Source organism: Convolutriloba macropyga, chromosome 15, assembly GCF_964194025.1.
Source record: "Convolutriloba macropyga chromosome 15, txConMacr16.3, whole genome shotgun sequence".
Lineage (NCBI taxonomy): Eukaryota > Metazoa > Xenacoelomorpha > Acoela > Convolutidae > Convolutriloba > Convolutriloba macropyga.
Window position 1 is genome coordinate 42,556,948 of NC_134482.1, and position 17,096 is coordinate 42,574,043.

Sequence of the window (17,096 nt, forward strand, 5' to 3'; positions counted from 1 at the left end):
AGATATAACCAAATTTAATAGAATTAAACAGATCGAGTATTGATAAAAAGAAAGTTAGGTAATGTTAAGTTTATAGAATCCGCTTCATATAAGTGGGATTCAAATTTCGACGAATCCGAGTCCAACATGATAAAAAAAACCCCCAAATTCTATCTTGTTCAGCATGTTGAACTATTGAATTTCTGGCCGAAATAGGGCCAAGCAGCTCCTAATGCCAACGCAACATCCGAATCTCTGTGATTTTTTTGTCATTTTGGCACTTCTACGACAATTTACTCGGAAAAAATTACTCTGCTCCAATCAAACTTGGGGTACTTTTTGGAAAATTTCTGTTTTTAACTGTGAGTGGGTCTAAAAATTAGGCTCTTTTGCACTTATCATTTAGGAGTTCATTTGTATATTTCCTGAAATTTGGTGTCAAGTTCAATCATTTTGCGACGATTCTTGCGTACATCGTTGCAAATGGCGTAATCTTGATGGCTCCATAATTTTAATTAATATTTGAAACAATATTTTTGATAAACTGGAAATTGAAGCGCACTAACTGGTGTACGAAAAATTTGAGCAAAATTGACTTGTTGTGTTACAATTGTTTTATTTTTATGATCTAATAAAGTCTGGTTTCTTATAAATATTTTAAGACAAATGTTAAAAATACTCAATGTCAAAGTTAACATTCAAAAACTAAAATTTTTTGCCTCAGATTTTACAAGATAGCAATTATCAAATGAATGAGGCTGTATACATAAAGTGGGGCTGCATACATATTTATTGATATCATTTTTCAAAAATCTCAAACAATATGATTTGAGGCAATTATGCTGCCCTCTCAATACAGTTTTTTGTACCGACTTTTGAACACTTTTGGAAAGCCGGGATAATCCGCTAAATCCCGGGGCATTAAGTTTCGGCGCAGTCTCTGAGTGCCCTACGTTTTTGAGAAATCGTTCCATCTCGACCACTGAGGAGACAGGAGATAGAAATTAATGGTTGTATCTGCAAGTTTTAAATTATTACGCCCCCACAGGCCTCAAGTTTTTACAGACATTAGAGTTTCCGCTCAACAAAATTTCCTGTCGATAAATATCAAAACTGTGGAAGACAAAATCAATTTTGTTGTGCTTTTTTGTCTTATTGACAGTAAAATAAAATTTTCTGTGGAAAGTTGATTTCGTATTTATAAACACAATAAAAACACTTCTTCAGCTGGCAGATTTAAGAAAATAATCGTTGATAAGTTTTTATTCAAAATAGAAAGAACACAAATTTCCATGCGCTATTAGTAGAAGTTTTGAATGAACAGAACAGAAAAATTACACGGAAAATTTACGGAACAGAACAAAAAGTAAAAATCAACATTCTTCTCTCATTTCCCCCCCAACATAATATTACTCTTTAATGACTACAACTTGTTTACATTTTATGTACTTGCCAAATTGAAATATTAACTTCCGAAAATTGAAAGAACAGATATGACATCTGGAAGAAAACAATAAATAAAAATAATTCAATTTTTACAATAATCTTTTTTTTGGACACATAAGCGTATATGAAAGGTTCAAAAGGCGTGAAAAGTGAAAATGTCTGGAAACTTTTAAATTCAAGTTTTTCACTGTCTACAATTTTCGGCCGCTTGCTTGCGTTGCAATTTGATGGTACAGACTATAGACTGTATAATGATAAAATAGATAGTCTTATAAAATTGCAACGCAAACGAATGTTCAAAGAGAAAAAGTCAACTTTCAAGATAACGTAAATATAAAACGAACAGCTAAGAAAAATTATGTGCAATCAAGTTATTTATAGTTATAGCCCCTCCATTGTACGGATCTCCGAAGCCGTTTAGGCGTGATCAAATCTAAGTTCTGGTCATATCCAGAAAATTAGAACCATTTGTCAGGGTCATGAGTTATTGGAGCAGTATCTTTGGGCGTTGCCTGGGGGGACGAGCTCTCAAATTTTTCTGGATAGCCAGAAAATTTCAGTAGAGTTTAGATTTGGAATATTTGCTGGCCTCTCCAAAAATGGAATATCATGTAACTAAACGTTTGTAACTCGAGCCCAATGCGGAGATGCGTTATCTTGTAGATATAAACAAATTTAATAGAAATAAACAGATCGAGAATTGATAAAAAAAGTTAGGTAATGTTAAGTTTATAGAATCTGCTTCATTTAAGTGGGATTCAAATTTCGACGAATCCGAGTCCAACATGATAAAAATCCCCAAATTCTATCTTGTTCAGCATGTTGAACTATTGAATTTCTGGCCGAATTAGGGCCAAGCAGCTCCTAATGCCAACGCAACATCCGAACCTCTGTGATTTTTTTTGTCATTTTGGCACTTCTACGACAATTTACTCGGAAAAAATTACTCTGCTCCAATCAAACTTGGGGTACTTTTTGGAAAATTTCTGTTTTTAACTGTGAGTGGGTCTAAAAATTAGGCTCTTTTGCACTTATCACTTAGGAGTTCATTTGTATATTTCCTGAAATTTGGTGTCAAGTTCAATCATTTTGCGACGATTCTTGCGTACATCGTTGCAAATGGCGTAATCTTGATGGCTCCATAATTTTAATTAATATTTGAAACAATATTTTTGATAAACTGGAAATTGAAGCGCACTAACTGGTGTACGAAAAATTTGAGCAAAATTGACTTGTTGTGTTACAATTGTTTTATTTTTATGATCTAATAAAGTCTGGTTTCTTATAAATATTTTAAGACAAATGTTAAAAATACTCAATGTCAAAGTTAACATTCAAAAACTAAAATTTTTTGCCTCAGATTTTACAAGATAGCAATTATCAAATGAATGAGGCTGTATACATAAAATGGGGCTGCATACATATTTATTGATATCATTTTTCAAAAAATCTCAAACAATATGATTTGAGGCAATTATGCTGCCCTCTCGATACAGTTTTTTGTACCGACTTTTGAACACTTTTGGAAAGCCGCGATAATCCGCTAAATCCCGGGGCATTAAGTTTCGGCGCAGTCTCTGAGTGCCCTACGTTTTTGAGAAATCGTTCCATCTCGACCACTGAGGAGACAGGAGATAGAAATTAATGGTTGTATCTGCAAGTTTTAAATTATTACGCCCCCACAGGCCTCAAGTTTTTACAGACATTAGAGTTTCCGCTCAACAAAATTTCCTGTCGATAAATATCAAAACTGTGGAAGACAAAATCAATTTTGTTGTGCTTTTTTGTCTTATTGACAGTAAAATAATATTTTCTGTGGAAAGTTGATTTCGTATTTATAAACACAATAAAAACACTTCTTCAGCTGGCAGATTTAAGAAAATAATCGTTGATAAGTTTTTATTCAAAATAGAAAGAACACAAATTTTCATGCGCCATTAGTAGAAGTTTTGTATGAACAGAACGGAAAAATTACACGGAAAATTTACGGAACAGAACAAAAAGTAAAAATCAACATTCTTCTCTCATTTCCCCCCAACATAATATTACTCTTTAATGACTACAACTTGTTTACATTTTATGTACTTGCCAAATTGAAATATTAACTTCCGAAAATTGAAAGAACAGAAATGACATCTGGAAGAAAACAATAAATAAAAATTATTCAATTTTTACAATAATTTTTTTTTTGGACACATAAGCGTATATGAAAGGTTCAAAAGGCGTGAAAAGTGAAAATGTCTGGAAACTTTTAAATTCAAATTTTTCACTGATTAAAAAATGAAATGTGCCTTTTTCCAAGATTGATTCCCTTTTTCATCAGTTTTCCATTGATACTACTTTTTTAGTCGCTCCAAAAAAAGATAAATATTAATCGAAATAGGCTTTAGCAAAAAATCAGACTGTCATGAAAAACCTAACCCCATTTCATGAAGAACTGAAACAAATATAAAATCGGGTTAGTAATTTTATCAAATAGCAAAATCCTCTAAATTATACTTAAAAGGAACCGCAATCTTATTCTTGATCAAATTTTCATTTTGATTTTTTCAGCGCTTTCCTGACTAGCCTTCAATACGAACTCGAATACAGCATAAACCGCCTCAAAAGCGAAAGTATCGATCAAGAGGACGTAGAACCCGACGGCGGCCGGAATGACTGCGGTTCCCCCAATCCTGGAAGATCAAGATTCCATGCCAGACTTCCCGTTTTGAACAAAGTGTCGAGAGCGAACGCGGCTAAGTCAATTTTCGGCCATCAAGGCAGCAGTTACGACTTGCAAGAGCAAATTGACACTTCGGAAAAATATACGAAGAACCCGATCAGAACGAACGAGATTATAGAGTTGTCGCATTTCTTTCTCAAGACGAGTCTGATCCATTTCAAATCTATGAAAGAAAAGTGGGTATAATTTGTAAGGTTGATTTTAATCAGAGTTTTTTTGAATATGATTTTTTTCTTGAATCACCAGTGAAAAATGGCTGATTCTAGAAACGATCTTATGAAATGCGTTTCAAAACTGTGATGGTTTTTAACAACCGTTTCAGCTTCGCAGTCGGCTATTATGGAGCTAATATAAGTATTGGAGGAGTGCTTTTTTTGATTAATAGTTTTTTGGAGTGTATTTAAAACAAGAGAAATACAACAATGCCGCGCGTGAAAACGAAATAAAAATTAGGTCTAATAGCTGAAAAAAATGCAAAACAGAGTGAAGAGAGAGTAGCTTTTGTTCACGCCAAATTTTTGAAAAAGGCGGAGAAAAAATTATGTAAAATGCTTTTGTTCTTACCTTTTTCTTGAGTTTTTGACCCATTTTTTCCTATTTAAGGCCAATACTTGCATTTTTCTGTATATAAATACGCATATCAGGTGTAAGTTTTTAACTCTTTTTGGCAAAATTTAACGTTCTTCTTCCTGCTTCCTGTTTTTTTCTCTCTTTTTTCCTTAGACAATTCAAAATATTTATTTCCGTTTAAAAACGTTTAGTTGCTAGTTATTTAGTTGCAGCCCGTACCTAACGCCAAGTCAATTTCAGTACTGGGCAAGTCTAAATCCAAGTCTCTAGACGATTTATTTGTAGCTCATACTGCTCGACGTGCCATTTTCTCACAATTCGACTTAGTTTTTTAAAATCAGATCAGCAGCATTGTGCAAATTCTTTTGGCATGGTAAAATAGCACATCCAACTGGGCAAATAAATATTTTCGGGTAAAAATTACTGTTAAAAAAATGCGGTTAACAGTTATTAACGAAAAATTATGATAATTAATATTAGATCTCTTCAGAAATATTTCACTTTTCTGGTATCGGTTCAGTAAAAAATAATTTTGTTTCCGGTTATTGAAGAGAAATTACTTTCAAAGGAAGAAATTTTACAGTTGAGATTGCAGATATGCAGTTATCGTCTTGGTAGAAGACATTTGAGAGATCAGTGAAACTTCAAAATAATTTTTTGTCTTTTGCGGTTCTGTTTGTTCACTTCCCGGGTCAATATGTCAGCGCCATTTCAACGCATTATTTTGTAAGAAATGCGCTGAATGTGCTAAAATTATCTAAGAAACGAGTTGAATGCGCTGAAATGCGCTGAAATGAGCTGAAACGCGCTGATTTTTCAAATTTTTCAGCGCAAAAGTCTTACATAATTTGCCGCTGAAATGCGCTGAAAATTAATTTAAAATGTATTTAAATTTCAGCGCATTTCTTAAAATTATTTACCAGTTTTAAATGCTTTTTTACACCGCTTCTTAAATTGTCAACCATTTAACACTATCTAAAAAATGCGCTGAAAAGCGCTGAAAATATGTAAGAAATGCGCTAAATTTTCAGCGCACTTCTTACATAATTTCAGCGCATTTCTTCATGAACTGTGAAGGCTACGGCACCCAAGAGCAAACTTCGGTTCTCAGTGATACCTATTTCTTGAAAACTCAGCTGGTTTCTTACAAAGTTTCAGGCATTTCAGCACATTTTAGCGCATTTTTATCTAAGGTCTTTGCGCTGAACTTTTTTAAAAATCAGCGCATTTCAGCGCATTTCTTACAGAATTTTTCTCGACCCGGGTTAACTAATGAGACCTTATCGTTAACCATGAAAACAGACAACAATGGTTCAACATGAATTTTCTGTTGGATATTCTTAAATTAGTTCAGTTATTTGGTGAAAATACATGAAGTTTTAACATGAGGTTTTGTACAGTCATTGGATCGGGTGACTGACAGTTAAAACAATGCTTTCTGATGGCGAAGTTTCATTCTCAAAATCGGAGAAACTGTGCTTTCACTCTTCAAATTTTTCATTGTCTATTCTAAACTAGTTTGCATTACTATTTAATTGGCTCTAGATTGAAAGTTTACTAACTGGAGGACGTGCTTTGAGTGAAAAAATGGTCTTTGAATAGCTTTTTTAAATAATTTTTTGCTCCCTTAGTTGCTACTAAAATTTTTCACAAAAAAATTAGAAAGAACACTCTGAACAATTGTTACTAAAGATAATTTTATATTAATTCTTTATCAATAGACTTTATTTTTCCGTCTGCATTTTTGGTTCTGTAACATAAATGTTTGATTTTTGTCTAATGACGATGTTCCGTGTTTTTGCTTGAAATGGTTTTGAGTTCTCTTTGCTAATTTTACCGTTCGCACACACTCAAACACACACACACACACACCCGCACCCACTCATATTTATATATATATATATATATATATATATATATATATATATATATATATAAATTATATATATATATATATTATTTATATATATATATATATATATATATATATATATAAATACATATAGTTATATATATATATTATATATATATATATATAAAATATAATATAATATAAAACTGTAATATAGTTTTCTAGAAGCTGTAGTGTTAATCAAGTATTACTTTTCTCGTCCGTTTAGGTTGTCATTCAAGGAGCGTGAAAATGTGGTTGAGAAGTTTGAACAAGTTCTGACGCTACTCTACAAATTCCTCAAACTCAGAAAAGTGGAGCCCTTCTTTGTGAGTCATTACTTTCTTTTTTAGATACTATTTTTCATGTTGATTTCGAACTTTGAAATTCCAAGCCAAATAGACCTCTAACCAAAAACGTTTGCTAGTTTGATACTTACAGTTTTACAAGCCAAAAAATTGGAGAACAGTCTGATCACACTAAGATCAGAAGGATGATGGGTTGATCAGATCTGATCTGGCCGGGGGTGGGGTGGGGTCGTTTTGTTTAATGACTGCAAAATCAGAGTTTACTATGAGGTGGCCCCAAGTCTGAGATACAAAACATTGCATTTGCTCTTTGGTGTAGAATTTTTTGGAAAAAGTGTGAGAGATGGGCTGGATCTTGCTGAAATATCAAATTTTTAATTAACTAAATTTCCATAAAATACTCCAAAATTATGAAAAAAGCTCTCGTCATTCTTCAAGCTTTTCGGCCAGGACTATGTCTTATGTTAAGAAGTCCTCCAAAACGAAAAGCTTGGGACAAAGTTTTTTCATCGAAACAGTGACTGGCCGAATTGACCGTTATAGCAATTAGCCAGCAACCAAAATATGAAAAAGTTAGAGGCAGTTCAAGTCTTATGAACAAATAGTTTCAATCTGAGGCTGTGATTGGCCAATTTGAAACGGTATATCGTAAGCGGACAAACTACACGGTTCCGTTCTATCAACTAGCATAACTTAGGTCTATCCGTCGTTGTAACCCCCCCGCGTCGTTATAGTGTTGTTTTCAACTGATATTCGTTGTTGGGAAGACTCAATAACTGGTATTTGCTCTAGGAGATTACGTACAACTATGCCGACGTAATACTATGCCGACGTTTAAGAGTGCCGAAACTGAAATTGATTCTAAAAGTGCCGAAACTGCTATTACCAATTAATTATTAATTAATGCTAACCGAATGTTGTTTTCAATGCAACTAGGGCACGCTGGTCAGTATTCGGTTGTGATAGATTCATATCAAGTCCCACGGGCCGCTGAGGCATGGCTGTGGTCCGCAATTATCATTGTTTGTTTTAAATATTTCTCCCTCCAATTATCTTGTCCTAATAAATAATAAAATCCAAAATCTCACAACTTCATTGTGATTGGTTCAGAAATTTCGCACTCATTTCAGTTAAAGTGATTTGATTGGTTTAGAAATTTATCGGGTGAAAAATTGAATAAATTTTCGGCATTCTTATAATCGGCATAGTATTACGTCGGCATAGTTGAACGTCACCGCTCTAGGAAAGCCAACTACTATTAAACCGTTTTATGGGAGAACAAATGCATCTGAAAGATAGACAGTGTTATATAATTGGTTATATAAACAATTAACTCTATATAAACAAAAAGTTTTGCTTAAGAAATTTCAACATATGATGTGTTCAGCAGTCTCATTTTGTTTTTGAACAATTATAAGCATATGAGTAAATTAATTGCAAGCTAATCGCAAACGTGTGAGCATGGGATTCAAAAAGCAAAAAAAATATTTTGGTTTTCTAAATATAGGTTTTCTTAGTTTATCAACCACATAGCGTTTAGAATTTAGACTAGAGTTTGTTTTTACGAACAGAACTTTTTCTCAACAATAAAAACTCAGCAATAAAATCCTTTATCTATATATTAGATAATTTTCCGGATCTTTTCCGCTTGTGCCCCCCCAGTACGTTATGCTCCCCCAGTTACAGAGCACTCCCCATTACATAGTAAGTCATGATGTAAAAATATGGCTAGTGCGTCTGTAAATATCCAATTTTCCACCCTGCTCTCTAAATAGGGGGATATCTTCCGTCGTAACAACCTTTGATGTTATCAAGGCCATTGAGTTCTTGTGATATCGTCGAAAGTGTTCTCAAGAATAGCAGTTGGAGCTTTGAGCATGTTTTACTATTTTCATATTACTTACACCAAGACGTACACTTTGACTGGTTTGGCTCCCATTACTCTTCAACAATAATAAAAAAAATCTGTTAAATTGCATGTTTCCTGAGAAAACAGGAATCTTGCAAAAACTTTGCAAAAATATTATCTCTTATTAGTTTGCACGTTGAATTGATTCTGCAGGCGCCTCTCATCGGAATAATATATAACGTAAACATTTTTTCCAAAAATTGAACTGGAATGGAAAATCATGTGTGAGATGTTTTTTACTCATTTTCAATCACTTTTGCAAGAAATATTTAATGTTTCTGGAAAAGCATTAATTGAATTGCAAAAGTTGAAGTCTTGGATGTATAAGTATTACAATTAAGGTGAAAAATGATCAATTTTTCATTTGGCTTTCATTTGCTGCTGTCGATCTGCCTAGAGCATTATTTGCTTGATGCAGATGTTCAACAGAGCTAATTAAGTTTAGACGAAGTTTTGGAAAACCAATTATATTCCAAAATCATGCAACAAGTCTGTTTATGTTGCAATGCACTAGCAAAAGTACCGCCTAATTGCAAAGAGTTCTTAAAAATGGCTATGAAAATTGGATATCAAAATCATCTATCTCTTAAGACAAGGTGCTTGCGAGAATCTGACAAGATTAACAGGTTTGCAACAGAATCTTTCAAGCTGATGCAAGCTGGCCGTGGGAGATTTAACCAAATTCACTATCATTATAATTACTATGAAAATATTATTATTATTATTATTATTATTATTATTATTATTATTATTATTATTATTATTATTATTATTATTATTATTATTATTATTATTATTATTATTATTATTATTATTATTATTATTATTATTATTATTATTATTATTATTATTAATATTATTATTATTATTGTTTTTATTATTATTATTACTATAATTATTAATAGCTGCCCTCATCTTCTCAGCCGGCTATTATTGCGCTCGTATTTTTTTTTTACTTCGTCAAACTTTTTTTCGCTTTACCATTTTGCCGCTTTTTCAACATTTTGCGTGAAATCTTTTGATTTCTCTAGGCTAGTTTCTCTTTTCTCTCATTTTGATAAAAAGTGATTCTAAACAGCATTTGCTAAGCAAAGCAATTCAAAATGAACAGAGTCGGTTTAAAAAATTGAAGTCAGAAATAGAAACGGGATAAACCCATAAAGCCCAATTTTAGATGTCCGCTATTTGAACGTCGTTCCTATAAGTCTTAGTTGCCACCTTTAATGGTTATTGGTGTTGATAGTAGCCCCTGTAGCCTCTCTCTAAGAAACAGAAGTATGTTCAACTACAAAATGCCATCAAAATAAATCGGACTTAACAAATATTTTTGTACAAAAATCTTTTTTTTTCAATATATTCTATTCGTGCAATTCCAATCATGCTTATTGGAATCAACGGCGGCTATTTTCCGGCAATCTGCCGGGTGTGTTTATTATTATTATTATTTTTATTATTATTATTATTTCTATTATTATTGGTTCAAACACCATTTAAAGTCTCAACAGTGCAGGAAAAAAAAACAGATAATATTTGAGTTTTTGCCTAAATAAAATTTCAGATGGTATCAGTTTCAAATCAAATTTTTTGCTAATTTCTCAAATAAAAATTGATGATCAATAATATCAAACGCTTCGGAAAAGTATAACTCAATATACATCACGTGCGGAGCGTGATTTGCCTGGACAGTAAAGAAGATCATTAAAGACTTTCAGCAAGGCCGTTTCCATTGATTGCGAGCAAAGTAAAGCATTCTGATATTTGTTCATGAGATTATTGGATTCCAGATAAGAAATTATTTGATCAAAAATAGCTCTTTCAAAAACTTTTGACAGGAATCTTAGATTTGTCAGAGGGCAATACCTCGACAACGACTCAGGATCCAGGCTAGACTTCTTTATGAACGACCTCACGGCTCCTTGTTTGAATTGATTCGGAAATTATCCTGTCTTCAGAGTTAAATTGATTAACGCAATGAAGTAGTCCGGACAATTTGTCATAACAAATTTACAGAACATCGTTGGTATTACATCACTCAGTGCCGTGCTGTTCGAAATTTTTGGTAGAAGTAATTGCAAATCGCTCGGTGTAAAAACTTGAAAATTGCACAGGGTAGTTGTATGCGAATCACTCATTTCTAGATCATTCGCTAAAGGTAGTGAAATTAATATGGCTTCCATTTTCTTAACAAAAAAGGCATTAAACTTCTTTGCTAGACATTCAGGCCCCCCTAGTGACAGCGGCAGGTCAACATTACTTTTTCTCAAGAGTTGCTGCAGCATAGAATACTTAACACGCTTATATTCACTAACGACAAATTTTTCGAGGTATTAACTTTTCTTTTTGGTAAACAACTCAAAATACTCCAAAACTGAATTAAGAAACCGGCTTTTGGCTTGGGAATTTCTATTCTTCCGGTAAGCTTTCTCGGACTTTTTTCTCAATCTTTTCATCGTTCTTAGCTCATCGTCAAAGAAAGCGCACGTATGGTTTCTCACATACTTAGTTTTCAGAGGATGGTTCTTATCAACATAGCTAGTTTCGTTCATTAAAACACTATTCCAAACATTTTCAGGATTATCTCTGTTGATCGGAGCAACAGTATTTTCTTCAAACGCTGCCACGTCAAAATTTTGCCATTTTCTGCACGAGGCCTTCTTTACAGCTACATTCTTGTGCTTTTGCAGAAGATCAAAGCGCACAACTCCATGATCAGAGCTTGTAACGAAATTTACATGAGGTTCTACAATATTGAATTCGTTCTATAAAAAGATCGAATTCAATATTTTCGTAGTAATCATAATGAGAGTGTACTTGGTTGATCTCTCACGGCTAACTTGTAGCATCTTGAAAGATTCTTATAAATCTTGTTCCAAACTTGGTAATCTTGTCAGATTTTCTCTAGGACCTTCTATAAAAGAACGTTCCACCAGACACATTTCAACCGGAAGTTGACATAGCTCATGGGTACTCCCTATTAAAATAAACTAATTTAATTTTAAAATCTGCAAAAAAACGGCAATTTCCACAAAGAGCTAAAAATGACCAGTCAAAAACCGTCAAGTCATATTTATGTGACATAATCATTAAATCTTGTCTTTCGGGTTCTAGGAAACGGTGGCGATTGGTTTGATCCAAATCATGGACAGCATCTGTGATCTTGATGATGACAGTCTGATCAAAGAGACATTCAAGACTCTTGGCAAATTGCTGGACGCCTCTGCGAATGGAAATTTTCCTCAAAGGAAGAACCCGTGTTTACTTCTGCTGAACAAACTTCACTCTGCTAAAGATCCCAGTAAGATATATGTTCTCTGATTACGCTTTCCCAGACCTATACCCCACGTCAATTTCAGTACTGGGCAAGTCTAATTACAAGTCTTATTTCAGTACTGATTCAGAACTAGGATCATGTCAATTTTTACACTTGGCTTTACGCTAAATCCAAGTCTGATTTAAAACTTGGCAAGTCTAAATCCAAGACTTAATTGGCCGAGACTTGCAAGTCCGAAATAGGTCCGAAAACCGCCAACATTAGCGGAAAATTTGCCAAAAATAGTCGAAAATAGGTCCAAAAAAATTCTCGAAAAATAGTCGAAAATAGGTCCGGTCGACAATTATTCAATTGAATAATGATTAAGCGTACCTAAAAGTTAGTGCTGACCATACTCAACGGACTTAAAAGGCGGCTATGTTCAAACCAAACCAAGAAATGTCTCTCTTCACACTCATGGTACGATCAAAAATGTTCGGAGTATGTTTTAGGGTCGTCCAGACCCCCCACTACTCTATATAAGGTGAACTGATTGCACGGAGGTCTTGGGGGGGGGGGGGGGGGAGGATCTTGCGTCAAGCACCTTAACATGGGAAGCATAGGTCGCATGACTGTGTTTGAGAGCGGAGCGGTTTGAAAAATTCAATCAGAATTTCGAAAAGACTGCTGCAGAGTCACGTAACCATGCTTAAAACAAGAAACTCGCACGTATTAAAATGTCAAAAAATGTCGAAAAGTCGAGAAGTGTCAACTGGGTAAGTAGGAACTTCTGGCATTTTAACTTCTGGCACTGCAGACTTTCGGCATTTTAAAATGTGCTCGCGAGTGTTTTAATTACTTATGGGTGGAGTTCAAAGTTTGGCGTTTTTTGCTATATTCAACTTTGGTTCGCTTTAGATAGGGTTCGAAGTTACTTACCAAGAACTTAAGCACTAAATATGCGCTGGATGCAGGCTCATATATCAAACTGAGAAGAGTGGAGATTTTTTTGCGTAGAACCCATTGCCATGATTACAAAATTTTGCTGCCATTGATTTCGTTGAACTTCTCTATTGCGCGTAATTAAGGCGAACATTATCCAACAAGTTCTAAAATCTCAAAATTTGCAAACTGGTTATTATCGCCATTGAGAAGCTATCAAAATCCAAAGCGAAACTGATTTTTTATTGAATGTGTGTTGACGATCACATCTGAGCAATAATAACTTCAATAAACTGTCGTTACGATTACATCAGTTGTATAACGTACGCCAATTATTAATTTATTTTTTAAAATGCAACAGTGGTGAAACTCTTCTTTGTGATTCAACTACATTTTTCTGTTACTCTTTTTTCGTCACCTTTGCTATACGACAAGTAACGAAAAAAGATTAGCAGAAGAAACCAATTCACTACACTGTGGCGAAAGAATGCAACTGCTGTGATCACAAAGAGAGAGAGAGAGAGAGTTGAATAAAAAACATTACCACGCCGTTGTACCTGCCTTAACTGCCTTCTCGTAGTTATTCAACTACTAGGCTCCACCCCGGAGTTTGATATACTGACCGTCAAAAGTAAATTAACACCCCCAGATTTACGATTTTGACATGATTTTACTCCATCTTGGAATCAATTTTTGGGAAAAGTTCTAAATCCATTGATGCTCTTGGCTAGTGGTCTTGCCTACCTATGAAATTCAGACAATACAAAACGGAAACTTATCAGATAACCCAATGTAACGTCGACAAACCTATTTCAAGTTTAATTGTGAAAGGTAAATTGTCTGAATATGTGATATTTTTCAAACAATTTTGAGTTTTTATTTTCGTTAAGCATGAAAGAGAAAAAAGATGTTAATAATTGTGACAACTTTTCTTCTGGTGTCTTGGATCGAGATCATCAACTTTAAATTGGGATATCTGGTAAATTACGGTTTCGTAGTATCAGAATGTCACAAGTAGGCAAGAACACTAGTCTGGCTGACAAGTGGTGTTTTCAGAATTTAATTATAAGATTGAGTAATATTGCGTCAAAATTTGAATTTTGATTTTGTATAACAAAGGGGTACTAACTTACTTATGACGTTCAGTATACATTCACGATAGTGATCACAATTGTATGGTAATATTCTTTAGCACACATAGGTCGTTGTCAAACTCCAAAGCGAAGCCGAGTAGTTGCAATTCTACAGATTACAATAGTGTGATAGTGTAAGAGGCGATAACAATAGTGTGATAGTGTTTTTTTTAAAAAAAATTCTCTTTGCAATTACAAAAATTATTTAATTCCGCAATACTGCTGTTCATTCGACGAACTTTGTTAGCTATTTGTTCGCGCCAACAAATAGCTTCAATCGTTGGTTATGCAACTGTTGTTAGCGTTAGGATAACTTAATATTCATTCCACGGCGCTGTTTTTGCCCCTCTTTATAGCAACGGAAAGAAAATAGTCTACTCCAAACACAGTTTTGTAACTGTTCAAAATTTTTTGATTCATCAGCATCTGATATAATCACAACTGGCGTTTATTTAAGGCGTTAACACACTGTTGTTATTGCACTCTCTGAGTTATTCAGATACTCGACTGCGACAAATTTGGTCAAATTTTAAAGATTATGAACCTCTTTCTGCACCATGAAATTGTCTCCTCAAAACAGTTTTAGTGAATCTCATTCTTAAAGAACGATTAGGCGTACGGCTCGGCTCTAAGGAGAACTTAATGCTCTCCGAGCGATAGCTGTTTATCCCGTTTTTGAGGACAAAAATTCAAATGGGTCGGACGTAAAATCTGTCAAGCAAAAAGTCACATAAAAACCACGATAATTATAATAGCTACAAACTTTGTTTGAGAACATTTAAAAAAATTTTGTTTTAAGCAATTTTGAGCAATTAAAAACATAGCTAGATGAAACAAGTAAAACCACTGACGTCTTAACTATGTTGTATTCTCGATCGTTTTAGCCCAAACAAGGCTCTAGAAACAAGGAGTTTTTTCGACCCCTGAGCTCAATGCGAGCAAAATATTCGCACCCTCAAATGTACACACCATAATTTTACATATTGATTTGCTATATAATGGCAGGTGCTCAGAAAAGATACATATACTTTGCGCCCACAAGAAGAAACGGTTAAACATTTTGGGTTTGTCCCATTATAGCCCCCACCCACGCTTAATGGTCATGTAACCTACAGCCCCAATTCATGGTGTTTATACCATAATGAGGAGCTTGCTGCTAGCCCCCTCCCTGTCTTAATCGGGGGGTGGGCGGGGGGGGGGCTGCTATAATGGGAAAAATCCAAAATTTCATCAAAATTTTTTTCAGAGCTGTGGCGACTCGGAGTAGAATTTCTGACAGAAGAGATAAACAAAGAGAGGTTCCGACTTGGGAGCAATGAGCAACCATCAAACACGACTTACAATGCTATTGTGATCATTCTATCCAAACTAGTCTCGTATCTGTCAAACGACGACAACGAAGCACAGCAAAATGCTAGGGTTAGATCTGTTTCAAATACCCAGCCATTAGGGTTAGATTAGGGTTAGCTAGGGTTAGCTAGGGTTAGATCTGATTCTGAATTCCCAGACCAAAACACCCAAGTTGAGGTTACAAACCAACAAAACATCCCATCACACTTATCAGAGTATCAAAAAATAGCTTCAAATTTAAATTATTCTTCTATTTTTATTTCAAGCCTTCGTGATTTTTTTTGCTGAGCCATTTTCGGCCGGTTGATAGTTTTTGTGGAGAGATACGATAGTGGCACCAGTAAAAGCAAGCCCTCAAAAACTGTCAACTGTTGAAGCGACATTTTGAATTTTTTCATTTATCTAGCAAAGATTCGCAAAAAATGTAACAATATATTAATTTACTTCCTTTTCACTTTTCAAAATACGCCTTTCACTCATTTCATGAAAAAATTACTCGATTAATTTTACAACCTGTTTAAATATCTGATTCCTATGTAAATTAAAACAATTGAAGAAAAAGCTGGACACTGAAAATGGGGAAGAATTTGTATACAAATATAAATAGTCAGCATTTTTTTACTTTTCATAAAAGGGAACTTACATTGCAATAATGTCAATTTTGAGAAGACGCAAAAACTCACTAAACTCCAAATTTTTCCAGAAACTTCAATTTTTTTCAGAAATTATAAGTTTGGATAGATTTGAAATACATTATAAAGCTCAAAATATGAAAATAGGAAATATAATTTATTGAACGGCAGATAATTTAGATGCACACACTTTTATTTTTGCACTTAAAATTCTCAACTCCAACTTAGCTAAAAATTCCCGTGTAAAACAAAAGTTGTTATCCTAGAACTTTCCTCTTACGGATCCTTAATGTCATAGACAAAAAAAATTGTACGAAATCGGTCCAAATTTTTTTTCTTACTAATTTTTCGAAACACATTATTTGTGCTTTGTTTTAGCCGTGATCATGATTTCTCTAAAAGTTTGTGAATTTACAACTTTCATTATATGAAATTTCTAGGATTACAACTTTTCATAGACGACATAATAGGAACTTGTAATTTTACAACTTTTTTAATTATGGGTTAGCCAAAGTTAAATTGGTCAACCGGGGTTAGTTAAAGTTAAATTGCACTCAAACAAAGTTTGCGGCAATTATTATAGCCGTGTGGTCTTTTTTAAGAAAAGTTTCATGGCCCGATTATTTGTCTGACCATTGCGACTTTTCTTTTCTCAAAACAAATATATATTTCAAGCACATAAGACCTTTTAAAGTACACGAAGTTGAATTGCTCAAGCAGAAATAGGTGAAATATTTTTAATTGCTCTTGAACGTATTATTGTAAACGTGTGTGTCTTTTTACGACTCGAAAAAGAGTTGAGATTCTACAGGTTTTTTACGACTCGAAGAGGAGTATTGAGACTCTACAGGTTTTTTTTTAGCAGAAAGCAAGTTTGTTCATTACTTGAATTTTGACTTCTTTCTGTTCGAGCATTTACCGCCGTTTCTGATTGTTGACTTCTGTTTTCAAACACTGGACT

General features: G+C 34.0%; 1 protein-coding gene across 1 annotated transcript in view; it reads left to right on the forward strand.

Moving 5' to 3' along the window:
* LOC142354206 (uncharacterized) overlaps positions 1-17,096 on the forward strand; it is an 88,146-nt gene that overhangs the window by 40,332 nt on the left and 30,718 nt on the right. Inside the window, exons 25-28 of the mRNA XM_075406460.1 lie at positions 3,979-4,326; positions 6,841-6,940; positions 11,937-12,123; positions 15,400-15,572. Of these exons, the coding sequence (XP_075262575.1) occupies positions 3,979-4,326; positions 6,841-6,940; positions 11,937-12,123; positions 15,400-15,572 (808 nt within the window). The remainder of the gene's footprint in view (positions 1-3,978; positions 4,327-6,840; positions 6,941-11,936; positions 12,124-15,399; positions 15,573-17,096) is intronic.